Source organism: Anabas testudineus, chromosome 21 (genome assembly GCF_900324465.2).
Source record: "Anabas testudineus chromosome 21, fAnaTes1.2, whole genome shotgun sequence".
In the NCBI taxonomy this organism is placed as follows: Eukaryota; Metazoa; Chordata; class Actinopteri; order Anabantiformes; family Anabantidae; genus Anabas; species Anabas testudineus.
The window spans coordinates 13,478,444-13,493,997 of record NC_046629.1 but is presented as its reverse complement, the minus strand read 5'-3'; the positions used below and the strand labels follow the sequence as shown (position 1 = coordinate 13,493,997).

Genomic DNA, 15,554 nt, shown 5'->3' with positions numbered 1-15,554 from the left:
CCAGAGGTGGTAAGTGCAATTTGGAGGGAGGCTTTAAAATGGGCATTTTTCCATTTCACTTTTATTCCATCACAGAGGGGAATATTAAACTTTTATTTTAAAAGCTTTAGTTACTATTTGGATATGTAGATCCAGGTCATTATACAGCGGGTAAAATGGACTCCACCTTCACCACCTGCTGTTTTTGTTCCACAGTAAGTCATATAGTAACTGAAATATTTGTCCCTTATTTTATTTGTGTGTTGTTTTTATTATTACTAAAAAATGTTCTTAGTCATATTTTCACTTCTGGGAATTTGTTGAACAATTAGAATAGGTGAACATTCATCACATTCATTGTATTAATAGCATCAAATTACACTTACATAAATAATTTAAGGTTTAATTTTATAGGCAAATACTTGCACTTTTACTAAAGTATTGAGTTTGTGTACTTTATCCACCTGAGATGGCAGCAATCCACTGATGATCAGAATGATGTTGACTACAAATAGATAAAATAAACACAAATAAGTTTTAAAGAAGCCTTAATACAATGATTGCTCAGCATTAACACATTTTGATGATGTAATATGACCTCTTATATTTTGTAAGAAAAAATTAAATGAACATCGTGCCCACTTAAGCAGACACATCTACATCCAAGTGGCCATTTTCATAAATTTTCTAAAACTGAAATATTCTGTAAATGGAACTTGTGGTACTTGTTGAAAGCTGCCATTTCACTTGTGGTGCACTAGGGACAAAAAACAAAAAACAAAAACAAAAAATAACTAAAGCACAGTCACTTCCTTTTATTAATACACATCGGGTAAAATCAAAACAAAATGTTGGTACTTTCTTTTTTCAATGACAATTCTAGAGGATTAAAAAAAATAAAAGCTCACTTATAGATTACCCAAATTATTTAACACTTTGATCTCACAGACAGAGATGTCTCTTGTGGATATAGCAAAATCTTTGGAAATAAAGGTGTTGGCTAGAAATCAGAGGAGATTAGGCGAACTGATCTTTTAGGGATTCGTTTTCACAGCAGATTACAATGTTGTTGAAAGATGTGAATTACGGATTGCAAGTATAACATAGTATAGTATAACAGTATATATTAAGTATATAGTATAATAAGAAGAGCCATTCTTATATGAGTGCAGGTGGTTGCAGTGGTGCAATGCTTGTGTGTGCACGTGTATGTGGGTCTTTATTGGAGCAAATAAGACTGGGCTATACAGTAAATCAACAATCCAGAAACACTAGTGTCAGTAAATGTCAGTAAATGTCAGTAAATGTCAGTTAATGGCGACATGGCACAATTACCTGGTACATGCCATATGATACTTCCTTGTTCTGCCTTTATAGTCTAAATCCTCTTGATTTCAGTTTTGCTAGTATGAGAGAACACATTTGAAAGATGCTTGGTTTTAGTATATAAAGTCAATATGGTCCCTAAACCTAAAATGATCCCTGAAATTATCCTTGTGATTCCACTATGTCAGTGGTGTCCTTTTAATGACAGCATCAGCACAATGTGTATACAAAGGTGCGCTATATTGTATATCAACTCAATGAAACCAAAGGTCACCAGCAGAGCATGTAGAGAAGTTCATCAAGCCAACAGAAGTCGGTGGGTCAGCATTAAAGGAAAGGGAGAGAAGTCTGATTCAGCACTCTGCAAAAGAGGGGGCAGGGTTCATGAAACGTTGAAAGAAAAGGTTATCTTTGATCCTGTGTTTGTGTAGTACTGTAATGTTTACCTTTTCTATTAATTAAATATATTATTATGGGTATTTCTGTGTTATCCATAGTTATAATTACTTGCAATTGCACAAATCAGACCTTGATTATTTATCTTGTTAAACATCAAGCACACAGTGTATATAATTAAACATTAAATCACTTTAAAAGCGTTGTTTTGGTATGAAAGGGTAGCCTTTGCCAACAGGGGAACAGCTATCTACAGATCTCTCTAAAAGGAGATATCTTTTCCTTATACAGATGCAGCTTGAGATTGCACATGTAGCCTATAATCTCTCAAATAGATGCAAAGATCACAAGACATAAAACACACACATACAGGCTCACTGGGTATTTCCAAGGGAAATAAGAGAGTGAGGTTATTTTAGGGCATTGTTCCACTTGTTCTCACTGCTCTCTGATCTAATGAAAACAGTTTCTACCAGCAAACATCTCAGAGGTATGTAAAGCAAGCGATGCTCTCTGTGCGGGCCTCACACATTACAACAGCGAATTCACTCTCACAGCTCAATCTGTGAACAGCAGAGAGAGAGAGAGAGAGAGAGAGAGAGAAAGAGAGAGAGAGACGGTTTTCCTCACTTCCTCCTTGTGTTAGATTCCTGAGAAATGGCACCGCCACAATCAGTGCCGCACAATGTTTTAGCAGCTCCAGGAAACTTTTAGTAACGAATCTGTACCTTCCTGCCTGGATGGAAGGGTTGGGTTAGGGTGTGTATCCCCTCTTTGGCAGCGGTAGATTCATTTCCGCTGACTCCTGACTATAAACTTACCACAAAAGTGAGTTGTGAATGCCTCTATGTGTGTGTCACACAGAAACAAAGAAACATTCACAACTCTGGCCTGTAATTGAGGGGCTGGTGTGGGGACCTGATCAGTTATCCAAAAATGAATGAGTCAGTTTGCTGCTTCCATGATGAAAAGCTGGGAATGATCTTTTTTATGGAATTATACAATAGGTCATAGTTTTGTGTTTGAAAAGACTGATGGTCTTTTAGGTCACAGGTTTTTTAAGAATGACTGTCAAATTATTAGTTTTTTGCTTCTTAACTCTATACTGATAATATTGCCTTAGGAAGACTTCCTGTGGCCATCATTTTGCTCTTGTCAAATGTCCTAAAATTGAGAGTCACTTGTGTACAAAGGCAGTTCTTTCAGGATTGTCGCTGACATAAAGAACAGCACCACTGGGCTGTTTCATTGTATACATTCTACGGCCGGACAGGCAGACCTTATTGTAAACATTGTATGGTGCTGTTCAGACTTAGCATAATGGTGTTGTCCATATTCCCATTGCAGCAGTTGCAGCATTCACCTTGACACTGGTGGAAGCAGCTTGTTGTCCACTGTGTGGAAAATATCAACAATTATTATCACTATCACTACTTTGCTAAGTAGAGATAATAAATTAGCAAAGTAAAGGCTACAGCATGCTTTATTTTAAATGCGATGATCTCAAATAAATTTGAACACATTCATGAATGAATAGACCCATTCTGTGATGTTCTTTCACTGATAACCCCTCAGGAAGTGTGTTTAAGTTGCACTATAGCCTAACCAAAAAGCATAATTTTCACTACCTTCACTGTAAGATAACATAATAGCACAAATGCATGAATGAATCTATTTCCTGTCACTGGTAGAAATTGTCTATCTGGAGCCTTCAGTCTCCTGCTGATAAAATTTTAATGAGCTTGAGTAATGGAGAATGATAGAGGGCGCCTAGTTGTTAGCTAGGGACTTTCCTGTTGACCTCATTTAGTTTTTTTTCCAGCTACACCTTTTGTAGATGTTTTCTATTATTTTAACCTACAAAGTGACATAACTGGCTTGTGCTCTGCCCTATAGGACTATTCTCTTATAGTTGGTTGCTTTGATAATGCGAGTCCTGAACTGTAAAATCAACAGATTCCTCTCACTCTCAGTGTTTAGTCAGAGTATCATATAAAGAGCAAATAAGTTATCTTTATCACAACTGCAAAAACACAGCTAATTCAAACGGTGTATGATCTATATACTATACAGTAAACCAGTTATGATCATCAAGTCCATCAAGTCCTTAAAACACACAGCAGAGTATACATAAAACATAACATAAAAATACCTTATCTTATACCCACAACCGGGAAATCAATGCACATGAGAACAATCAGTAACAGTAGTGTTGTCTCACTTTGGAGCAATTGGGCTATTGATATTTGAAAAATGTAAAATCTGGTCACATCGGTCATTCAGAAACATAACAGGATGTGTGGTTTATCAATGATTTATAGAAGAAGATCCCCATTACCTTGCTAATGCAGAGAGGTTTGAGGTTTAGGACTTATGCAACAAGTACAGGGAAAGAACTTCCTCTTGTAATCTCTCGGGAAATTGTGTATGCTTACAGGAAAGTCTTATTTGTCCATCCAATGTTAAGAGCTACAGCATATCTTATGTAGGCTACTATGGCAGCACACAAAGGCATGATGGTGCTTTAACAAGAACTAATCTTCCATAAAACCTCAGTGGGGTTTGACTTATATACGAGAGCGTATGAGTCCAGTATAGTTAATGATAATAAAATGTCCCATAAAAAAAGTTGGAATACAATGACTGCTTGTGTAAATTTCTCAGAACCACAGAATCTTCCCACAGTTTTTCAATACACTCATCCCGATCCCATCTTCCTCAAAAAGCAGGAAGCCCCTAAGGCCAGAGCGAGCCTTAACCAAAACAATATTGTCTACAGCTTCAGCTTCTGATAGTGGCTCACTGGTCTGCTCTGATGTCACACACTTTCACAGATTTTGGGGAAAACACAAATTGCACCCTTTCGAAATGTGGTGAATTGTTTTGGCACTGTAATGCATATGAATCAATGTTTTAACTCTGTAGTTATTTTGAGCATTTTTATGATGAAAATGTGTAAAAAGGATAAAGAAGAAAATGTCTCTCTAACTTGTAGTTAGTTCATCTCTTGGCTGCTAGGTTTCTTTTCTTTCTCCATCTCTCTATGGGCTCCTGAAATCTGATATGTGTGTATCCCCCCCTCTGCATTCCTCCGCTTCCCTCCTCCCCTGGCATGCCAGAGTCTGCAGCTCTACCCCCTGTTTGATCTCATGTTTCTGCAGACCTACAGCAGATTATTTATTTTACTGGACATGGAGAAAACATGGATGAACCATTCATTGAATCAAGATTTATTGCTAAGCTCCAGCCTGACTACAGAAAGCCATGTTCTGGTGTAGAACAGGGCCTTCTTTAACAGGAAGCCTCATATCCTGTTCACCAATGACACATCACAAAGGATAGTGGGATTGTCATATTAGTTGAAACCCCATGCTGGTCTACATACAAATAATCTGCTCACCTCGCTAAGTACAATTGTGAACATAGGTTGCTCAATGAATCACATAAACCAATGATAAAGGACCTTCACAGATGTGGCCTACAGGGTAATGCTGAAAAGGACAACATATATCCCCAGAGATCATTTCTACTGAAAATTATAAGACCTCCCTGCACCATCTCTCTGTCCCCTTGTGTGTGGTATGACTAGGGCATTAGACAAGAAATGCTTTTAGTGGTTAATTTATCAACAACACCATCAAAAAAAAGAAGAAAAAATCCTCTAAAAAAATCCACTTTTCCTTTCAAAACATCAGCGTGCATGGATGGTTAAAGTGCTATTGTACAATACTCACAATGCAGGAAATGTGGATATTGTTGACTGAAATGCCTCACTGAATTAAGAAAAATGATAGCATGCTTGCCTTTAAGAATCACAGAGTGTTATACAGTAGCACTGCATGGCAGGACTTTGCAGAGGTGATTTTGAGTTATGAGTTAAGGGAGAATTCAGTGCTTACTTTGAAAGAGAAACAGAGCGAAAGTAAGGGAGAGAGAGATCAAATAGAGACGATCACCACATGAAAGAGGACTATTCGTAAATCTGTCTCGTCACATTTGTTCTTTTATCATCTTAAGTTTGGTTCATTCCCACTCATGCCTGGCAGGTAGGTTTGACAAAGAATGCATTGAAGAACGCATCCTGTTTTTCCTCCAATATGATTTTATGATAACTGATAAATATCACAAACAGTCATCAGGAAAGATGAACAACGGAGGGGCTGATGACCGAGTAGAGAGAGAAAACATTGTTTGAGATTAAAGATTGTGGTCACTGAAATGACTCGCCAAATCGTTACTTAGAAATACAACACAGTCTGAAACACATTTTTTCTTTACCAGAACCACAAGAGTTATGTCACATAATGGCCAATACCATAATTTTCAACGTCAAAGCAACCATGAAAAATATGTGAAACTCCTAAAATGACCGGCTGTTCTTCCACTTAAAGGAATTTTTAGGGTTTTTACATGGGATTGTTTCTGGGTATCTAGGTCTGTGAGTCTCAGCAGGAGCAGAGGTTGAGGTTGGAATGTCACTGAGGGTCAGAGATGACAATCTCTGTGGCAAAAATCAGGACAGCTCAAGAAAACAATCCTCAGAGGAGCCAGACCACTGGAGCCCTGCTGTGTTGGACCAGACACAAAGCCCATTTATTCATATCACACTGATAAAGGAGACAGAAATTGCTCATCCACTTATCCTGCTGGGTCAGTTTTAATTAAATCAATTATGGAATGAAACTAACCTTTCTGGTGTGCAGTTTTAAAGGAATTTGGGATAATTTTGCTGTTATTTAGTACATTTAGCCAATTATTCTAAATTAATTTCGAAATGTTAACTGACACCAATACCTCAGTTTGTTTAACAGAAAGCAAATACAGGGGACAGATATTTTAGAAAGTTTGCATCCTGGTCATGCTAAAGTTAACAGATATGCTTTTCAGAAATTCAGAAAGTGAAATATGCAAAATATCCCCTGAGACACTGTCAGGGAATGTGAACTGGAGGTCAACTGATTTCTAGTACTGCCGGGTGGAAATGAGAAGAAGGTTGAGCCAAGTTTGGAGGGCAGTGATGTGAAAACAAATGATTTATTAGTATGATAAATTAATGCTAAACATGAGTTTCAAACATTTTTGGCAGCGGTCAGGTAATAAAGCACGGTAATGACAAGAAATGCAATTCTGCCTATTTCTTGTTAATGAACCCTATTAATACTCTCCTCCCTCCAGTAAATGTTATGGTAAGCTTGAAAAAGTCTGTTTACCACATTTACTGCACTTTAATACTGACTATACCAAGACAAAAGTTGCTACATAGAAGTTATAAACACAGTTTGTCACAAGTCACTCTTAGCTGCCATCTAGTGGTTAATCCTTTTGTGCTGCTGGCATTTGTTGGGGTTGCCTTTTCGTAGGGAGATGGTTCTGTCTGTGGCACACAAAGCAGTCTATGTGTCTAACCAGCCAAGTCAGAGGTGACACAGATAAGAAATATTAACCTAAATTTTGTCCAGCCAAGCCTCTACATAAGATAACAGTAAGTATGGAGAATGCAACATTATTAATTGGATAGGAACAGGAAGAGAATTTACCATAACGGTACTAGGCAGCAAATTGTATCATCACTGAGGAAGTGTTCATGCAGTGAAAGAAGAAGATGACAAAAGGATAAATATAGGGAAGGTTCTGATATATGTCCACTGCAATAAAAATAAAAAAACTTTGCAGTGTTTCCTGATTTTTATCTATGTAGCACTGATACCGCTTTAGTTTATATGTTGTTTTAAAATAAGAGAACAGAACATGGTACAAAAAAATCAAGAGAGAAAATAGTACCTAAAAAAACAAACAAACAATAAACAACAACAAAAACACACTATAAAATGTGAATTTGAAAAACAACATTTTTTTTTATCAAAACTCCAGTTGTCAACCACTTTATGTGGACTAAGTGTTGAATGGTGGCTGTGGCCCAGTGAATCTCCTGTCATCATTCAGCCTCATTAGAGATTTTACAGTTCTGGCTCTGAACACGTTTGCAGCAGTACAAAATGCTGTAAAGCGAGGCTTCAACATCACACGTTACTGAGTGCTGGCCACAACATAAGAATCTGATACCATGCGGTGCAAGTTGTGGCCACATGTTACTTTAACCAGAAATATCACCAGGGGGCACTAATGCTAAGCAGAGCACACCTATGAATATTAAATACATTTTTGTTTATTTGCTGGCAAACTGTGAGGTTGCAGTCACTGAATGTTGATGGTAATTGTTTTGTAAAGAATGGACGGATGTCAGCACTTTGAAAATGTAAATAAAAAATATAATACCAAGCATTTTAAAATGGGCAGTGAACAAGGCTCCTAAAACAACCGAGCAATGTAAATTGTAGCGCCTTACTCAACCAAACTTACACAGTATCAACACAAATGTCAGTGTCGGATGTGCCATGCTGATGCAGTGAGTGCAGTGAGTTTTCATGTCAACAGTGTGGCAATGTGGAATCAAGTCAAAATGAAAGTTGTAATGTCAGAACATTTATAGGTATTTATAGGTTTAGGCATAAATTGTCATCTTTGTCATCTCTGACTCAGAGAGAGGATTTGTCAACAAAAGCCATACTTGTCAATAGGATTGCTTAGCTGCTTTGTTGTTAAGGGATTTATAGAAAACACGAAATTTTAGAACATCATTATTTAATATAGATCATTTGTACACACTATAAAGCAGGGCAGGCTTAAAATGGTGTATAACTGGTCTATAACACATCTAAAAATGCACTGCTACCTGACTACAAATCACATGTATAGGTGACAGCTTTACCGCATTTCATCGTATGGCCTTAAAACCAACTGGGACTGTTAGGCTAGATATTGCCTGCCCCCAATTTTCAGTGTGCTAATTATTTAGTGGTAGTTAAGATATGAAAACAATATAAGCTAAAATAATAAAGGTCTTATTTTACGTGAGGCCTCTCTAGGGGCGCTCAATTTTGCATTAGTGCTGGGACCTGTTTATTTTGTTCTTTAGTAGTGCAAATTTCAAAGATGTGCGGGCCTCTGGAGGTCTGGGGTCCTTGGCACTTAGCCCAACTTGTCCAGCTTGTCATCCAGGGTTATGTGCTGTGTTGTTTTAATGTGCGTATTTCTGTTTTATAAATGACTACATTTGATGTCTTCAGTAAAACTGTGTGTATGTGTAATGGTGCTGTACACATAGATTTATATTGCCTGCATTTCCAAATGGGCACAACTATCCAGTCCCTGAAAGCCCAAACATATTGAATGTTGGTTGCATTGTTGACAGTTTAACCCCCTGCACATTTATTAGGTAACCTGAACTACTGAAGTACAATATCAACAAATGCAGCTCCTGCAGGCCTGTGAGCTTGTAGTTGTGTGACCTCCACACACCCTAGTGCTATTCCAATGCAATAAAGCAGACTCAAAAATGCTGCTTTATTGCACGAACTTGTAGAATGTTCAATAATGTTAGGGAAAGATGTTGGAGAGTAAAATGAGCACAGTACTGGTCTAGTTTGGGGACAGTTTTCACATGCACAGCACTCGGTTTGCAGACGCGTAGGCTGGAAGAACCCTCAACCAGCTAAACACCCAGCGCCCCAGCGAGCGCCGCGCTGATTGGTCGAGGCCGAGCAAAGGCGGAAGTCTCCGGAGCAGGGGGATTCCCCGAGGGAAGTTCCCAACTCCACCAGGCTATGTAAAACATACGTCGCCATATCCTCTCCGGCGCTTCGTAACTTTGCATCTGAAGATTAGGCGGCGACGCTGCGGTGGTGTCAAAACAATATATTCGACTTTGGCAGTTATTCGAATGAAGGTAAGAGGACACTCAGTCGCCGGGAGCGACAGAAAGTGATCCGTGGAGTTGGGTCTCCGCCACCGGTTGAATGAGCAATGGCTAACGAGTTAGTAGCAATTGAAAGAATACGGAACTGTGTGGAGTAGTTTTTGGACGACACTTTAAAGCGCTGCACTGCTGTAACCCGGCAGACTCCGACCTTAGCTGCCGTCCCTGTCGACTGGAGCCTCATTCAGGAGCCTCCGGTGTTTAGTATCGCTGACAGGTAGCTGCTGTGCTGTTATGGCACTGTAAAGATCGACCAGGAGACTGATAGATGAGGAGCTCCGGGTAAGAATGACACGGGCTACTTTTTTTTTTTAAATTCCCCATCTCAACTCGTCCACGGTAACTTTTCCTACCATACGTTATGAGGCTCCAGTTGTCCCAGAGTTGCTCTGTAGTTGTCTTGAGTAGTACATCTGGACAAGAGAGGACAAAAATGTAGGATCCAGGTCAGTAGTTTTACACTTGTTGTGCAACATATTTCAAATGCATTGACTGCATTTATTTACCTTTTAATTACTGTTCAATAGCCCCAGCTGCTCAACAACAACACATATTAGGAAGTGTGGATTGGTACTTTTTCATCATTGCATAAGTAGCCTATCTTACACAATTCAACCAAACCATAAGGCACTATAGTAATTTATTGGCATCTTTTTTTAAAAACATTTATTTTAAGCATTAAAAGACAGCTTTATAGTTGTGTACGACAGTTGTTAAATGAGCAATAATAGCCACTGTCTCTGCACTTTTATTAAAAATAAAAACTGGTGTTTTAGATGGTGTGTTACTTTTGTAACGAATTGTTTGTAGGCTGTGTTTTGAAACGTTGCATGGTTTATTTACAGGGCTCATGTCTGCTGTGTCAGTGATGAATGTGGAGCACACGGCATGGAAAGAAACATCGGAGACCAGCTCAACAAAGCTTTTGAAGCTTTTCGCCAGGTCTCCATTGAAAAGGACAATGCTAAGAAGGACCTGCAAAAAATGGTAAAAAAATAAAATTATAAAAACATTTTTGAGCTTTTAGTGAAATTATCAGTGTAGCAGTAACACTGGTAATGTTTGCCGGTTTCACACTACAATTTCTAACTTGCTTACTCAGAGTGTAATAACTGATTTTTCAGATTTGAAGTAGCCAAAAATCTGTTTTATTAATTATTTATGAACACGTAACATAACACAGATTTATAGACCTAGTAGAGTAGATCAGATTGCAGATATGAGATGAGAATAAAAATAACACAAGCCTCATTTTTCCAGACTGAATATTATGAGGGATACACACAAACACTTCAAAAGCAGATAGAGGACCAGCAGAAGTTGATTTCCGTACTCCAAGCTAAGTTGTCAGCAACAAGGCAACCATCAGGTGAGACGTGCCAGATGAGCTCTCTTCTTTAATGCTGGCATATGAGAAGAGAGCACTTCACTTCTTTACAACAAATTGTCATGGATTGCCACAAACTATACTGAATGTGTCTCATCAAGCATTCCCTGTTGTACAAACTGTGAATTTTCACTGCTTTGGATCTTAAGGAGAGATGAAATGCGAGCCTTCCAACCATCTCCTTGATGGGGCCAGTTCTTATAGGATAACACAGTACCCGGTATGTTCACCGTGCTACATTGTTCTATGTTAACGCTGATGTGAAAAGTGCAATATGATGACTGCAAAACAGTTCTTTCTTCAAATCACACATGAGCATTTATACAGCTTCCTCTCACACACAAACACACACGCTGATGGTACTTCTGCTTGATGTTGCTGCATTTGTGTCAACAAGGATGTTAAAGGAAGGCATTATGTCTGAGGCCAATGAATGCACTGTAACTATAAATACGAATCTTTATGAAACAAGATCGATCCATATGTGAGTTTGACTGTAGACACATATTGAGCAGTGTGACTGTAAGGTTTAGGCATCATCCTTTAAGTAACTTTTTTTTTCATCATTTCATCCTCTGGCTGTCAGCCTGCAAAAATAATATTTATTTAGTGATTCTGATCAATGTTTACATAGCTCTGAAGCTGTTTGTAGATAATTGAATAGTTAAGATAAAACCTGTCTGTTGTTCATTTACCCTGACAGGAATTATGATTCCCATGCTTCTATGTGTTTTTTTAATGATCTGAGCAGCTGTGGGGACCAAAGATTGCTTTGTTGTAGCATGCATCCTTTGTTTTATGCCACGCAACGTAGATCCACGTTTACTTCACCAGATGGTGCTAGAGGATAATATCGCAGCTTCACTGTTCTGTATTTCACCAGTCAGGAAACATTTTTTACAAGTGAAAATAAATTTGTGATGTGTTAATAAAACTGCAGATGTATAAACAATATGCCCTCAGATAACTGTCGTTAATGACTATAAATCTAATGTGTCTTTTTTCAGGAGAATATGGACACTGTTGCTGTTGCTCCTAATTTGCCAGTAAACAGCAGCATTGACTAGTATGTGTCTCTCCTTGACAGAGACTTCTTCTTCTCTCTTTTTCTTCATTCATTCTTCATTCTTTAACATTGAAGTCAAAGAATTGATTTTTTTTTCTCACTCTTTGTTTATTTGTTTGTCAGTCAGGACATGCTGAATGCATTTGAAGAAATCCAAGGGAAATTCCGTCAGATTCGGTCTCTAACCAGAAGACAAAAAGATCACCTCAAAAAATTCCATGGAGGAAATGATGCATTAAATGGTAATATTAATATTTATCAAATATTACCGGCCATTTTTTAAGACTTGACACTTAATCCAATTGTTTTGTTAATCCAATTAGTTAAAAGAAAATGCGTTGAAGTCAAATGGATTTATGCAATAAATAATACTAATATCATATGTGTTTTTTAGCTTTTGCTTAGTTTTTTAAGATGGTTATCGAAGACTGTACATAAACACCTCATTGTCTTTGTAAAGTATAGCTGGACACCTCAGTGGAATTAGTGAGCATGAACACATGTAGTAATTCCACAGACCAATACATGATGTAGGCTATGGATACAGACTGTAAACTTCATTAATATAGCATAATTATTATTTTTATAATTAATATATAATACATTAATTAAAGCTAGCACTGAAATAGTTGACATGTTTTTTGTTATTTTTTCCATGTTTTTCTACCGTCTGACAGATCAGCGGTTCTCCATGCCCATCCAGTGCACAGACCGTACAGCAGAGGCAGAGACGCCATTTTCCTCAGCGCTAAGGTCACCAGTGGAAATCCCACTCCCACCTACGTCTTTGGCATCACGTGGCGCCAGCCCTGAGGACAGGGACTTAGACTCTCTCAGCAAACTCAGCGTCAAATTTCCACCCTCTGAGGACAGTGAATATGACTTCCTTAACAGTGCTCCAGAGAGAAACATTGGTCTCACCGTGCCCATAAAGCCACCTCACAGTAGTGTCCCCTCCACACTGTCAGAGGAGGGGCCCGTGGAACTGCCCATGCCTTTTGTCTACCATACATCCCCCTCCCACTCCACATCGTCTTCACTCTCCCAGGAGAGCGTGCGGGGACCCCAGCAGGTGAGAATCACAGGAGAAGGTCTGAGAAAACTAGTAGCAAATTATCAGTTTATGATTGGTCTTTGCTAATGGAGGAGTGAAACAGTGTGAAGTCCAAAAAAAAAAAAAAAAAAAAATCCCCTTGACTTAACTTGAAATGTATTACTGTGTAATGTGTGCTGATTCTTTTTTTACTTAAGCATGGATGCTCTGGTTATATTTGGCATCTTTGCTGGAAAGTGTGAGCCAGATGGAAGCACAGTTACAGTGTTAGAATCAGATGAAACAAGTATGATGGTTAAGTGGGATTTTATTTGCTGATGTGTATAAATGCCTAATAAAAATTGTGAATGACATGCAATAACATCTAAAAGTTGGTCCAGTTTTTCATAATATCATTCTTCCCCTGGATTATATCAACATGGGCATTTCTAATAGGCATGACTGTTTTGATAGCTCGGATGAACACATAAATAGTAAGATAATGAGACACTTGAGAATAACCTTTTGCTTTTAGTACTGCTGAATATTTGTGCAGTCTGTTGGGTTGACAGAGGACATGTTCTTCTTTTCCTTAAAGGAACAGATACTTCAACTTGAAGGCCAAGTGGTCCAGCACACTTTAATAGAGTGTAAGGATTGTTTAGAGCATGAAATAATGTATTGTTTTCTTTGGTTCGTCCTGATCTGCAGCCTCTCTGGAGCCCTGGGCTGTGTGATGCAGTTGACGTGGGGACAGAGCTGGCGACGCCTCAGAGCAGCAGTCCTGATAAATGTGCTTTCTGCTACGCTGTGGTTCCTCAGGACCGAATGAACAGCCACCTCTACTCGCATTTCTCTCGTAAAAGTGAAGCCGACAATTGACAGTGGAAGCAGAGACTTATGGACCAAGGCCACAACTACTCCAAGACTTTACTGTATCATGGTCTAGTCCTGCCTGCCATGAAGTACATGCGCTGTACTGGATTTGAAACGAGACTGCAATAAGACTTGAATCCATTTATTTAATACTGAGGAACTGAATGGTACACTGCCCTGCCCATGATATTTTTATAATATCGCGCTGAGATTTGACTATAGTAAGTATTGATGATGCATAATATGGTCTATATGAGCAAATAAAGCTGACATTTACTCTTGCACCATTTTTTATCATTTGGATTAGTGGTGAACATGCAAACATAAAACACGTCTCTGTTTGCATCCATATGTAAAAATATCAGGCGGACAGTATGTGTATATATTAACTTTCTTTCTCTCAATATATTTATACATTTATTTTTTATTTTAGAAAGTATTTTGCTTTAATAACATGCAAACTTTTTCTTTTAGTGAGACATTAATGCTTAGGCACATTATGACTATTTACTTCTTGAAATGACAGCTATGCCCTCCCTTTTATGTTGGCCACAGCGTTTTATATCATGCTGTACAACCATATGTTATGTATTAGACATGCCAACAATATGCATCAAATCAATCAAATGTTAGCCAATCAGGCTTTTCTGCAGCAGTGGACAGTTGATTAGCACTATTTGCACATGAATTTCCAATGTTCTTCGATGTTGTAGACTTAAGCCAGGATAATTTGAAGCAGATGTATGTCATTTGTGCTGAGTTAAAAACTTCTGCAATGAGTTTTGAAAAAGTTAGTATGCCATTTGTTCATTAAAACTGTCTACACAAATGCCAATAAATAACATAAGGCACACAATTAAACCATTGTTTAATTAGATGTTCAGCTGCCTTACTATTTGTACATATTTTCTTATCAGTATTATACGACTTACTGTATGTAGGCACTTTTTAATGGTTAAATGGACATGATGTGACATTTAAAGTCCAATTGTAATAGGCAAAACTCACAAAATGACAATAAATCCTAGGTGTGTTTTCAATAATTATGGAAATATATCACACTTTCACAAAACCTTAAAGAGACAGTGAAATATAGGCAGCTGCATTGAAAATAGATTACGTGAGAGTCACTGCATGTTCTTCTGTGTGCAGAAGTACAACCTTCAGCGTACATACACCTATCATTTGAGTTAACCCGAGTCTTCTCCAAACAGCGGCATCAGGCCTTGACTCTAGCAGTATTTATTCACACCTTGGAAAATAATTGCAGTGATGCTTCACCATTTAGTGTGATGACGTTTCAGGAAATGGGGACACTGTGCATGGTGGAGCACTTCGTTGTGCAGCGAGGACCTTGCAGCCCTTCAGCTATGGGCTGGTATCGCTTGCTGGGTAGATGAGCTGGTGGGAAGACTGCATACAAGCTTGTTTCTTTTTTTTTCCTTATACGTGTTGGGCCCTATAACTCGCTTTCAATAATCAAATACTGCTTAACAGGCTGATTGATTCATTATTTCAGCCTGAACTGATGTTTGGTGCTAAGCATTTCACTATCACAAAAGGATCACTAGGGTGTAAAAAATGTGATGTTGTGATGCTATTAACGATACCCAACTAATGAGTCATTAGACGTAGATAGAAGAGTTTTACTAATTACAATAAAGAAATGACATCA

General features: G+C 38.2%; 1 protein-coding gene across 2 annotated transcripts; it reads left to right on the top strand.

Annotated features, from left to right (window-relative positions):
* The first annotated feature begins 9,327 nt into the window (after nt 1–9,327).
* On the top strand, nt 9,328–14,740 carry tank (TRAF family member-associated NFKB activator). 2 transcript variants are annotated; one of them, XM_026376958.1, is made up of 8 exons: nt 9,328–9,963; nt 10,363–10,504; nt 10,778–10,886; nt 11,054–11,124; nt 11,912–11,970; nt 12,094–12,212; nt 12,648–13,042; nt 13,715–14,740. In XM_026376958.1, exons 2-8 carry the CDS (start codon nt 10,406–10,408, stop codon nt 13,883–13,885), a joined length of 1,023 nt encoding a protein of 340 aa, XP_026232743.1. In that variant the 5' UTR covers nt 9,328–9,963; nt 10,363–10,405; the 3' UTR covers nt 13,886–14,740. The 2 variants fall into 2 exon arrangements, with proteins under 2 accessions (XP_026232743.1, XP_026232744.1); XM_026376959.1 differs by having other exon boundaries at nt 9,329–9,487.
* Nucleotides 14,741–15,554: the final 814 nt, after the last annotated feature.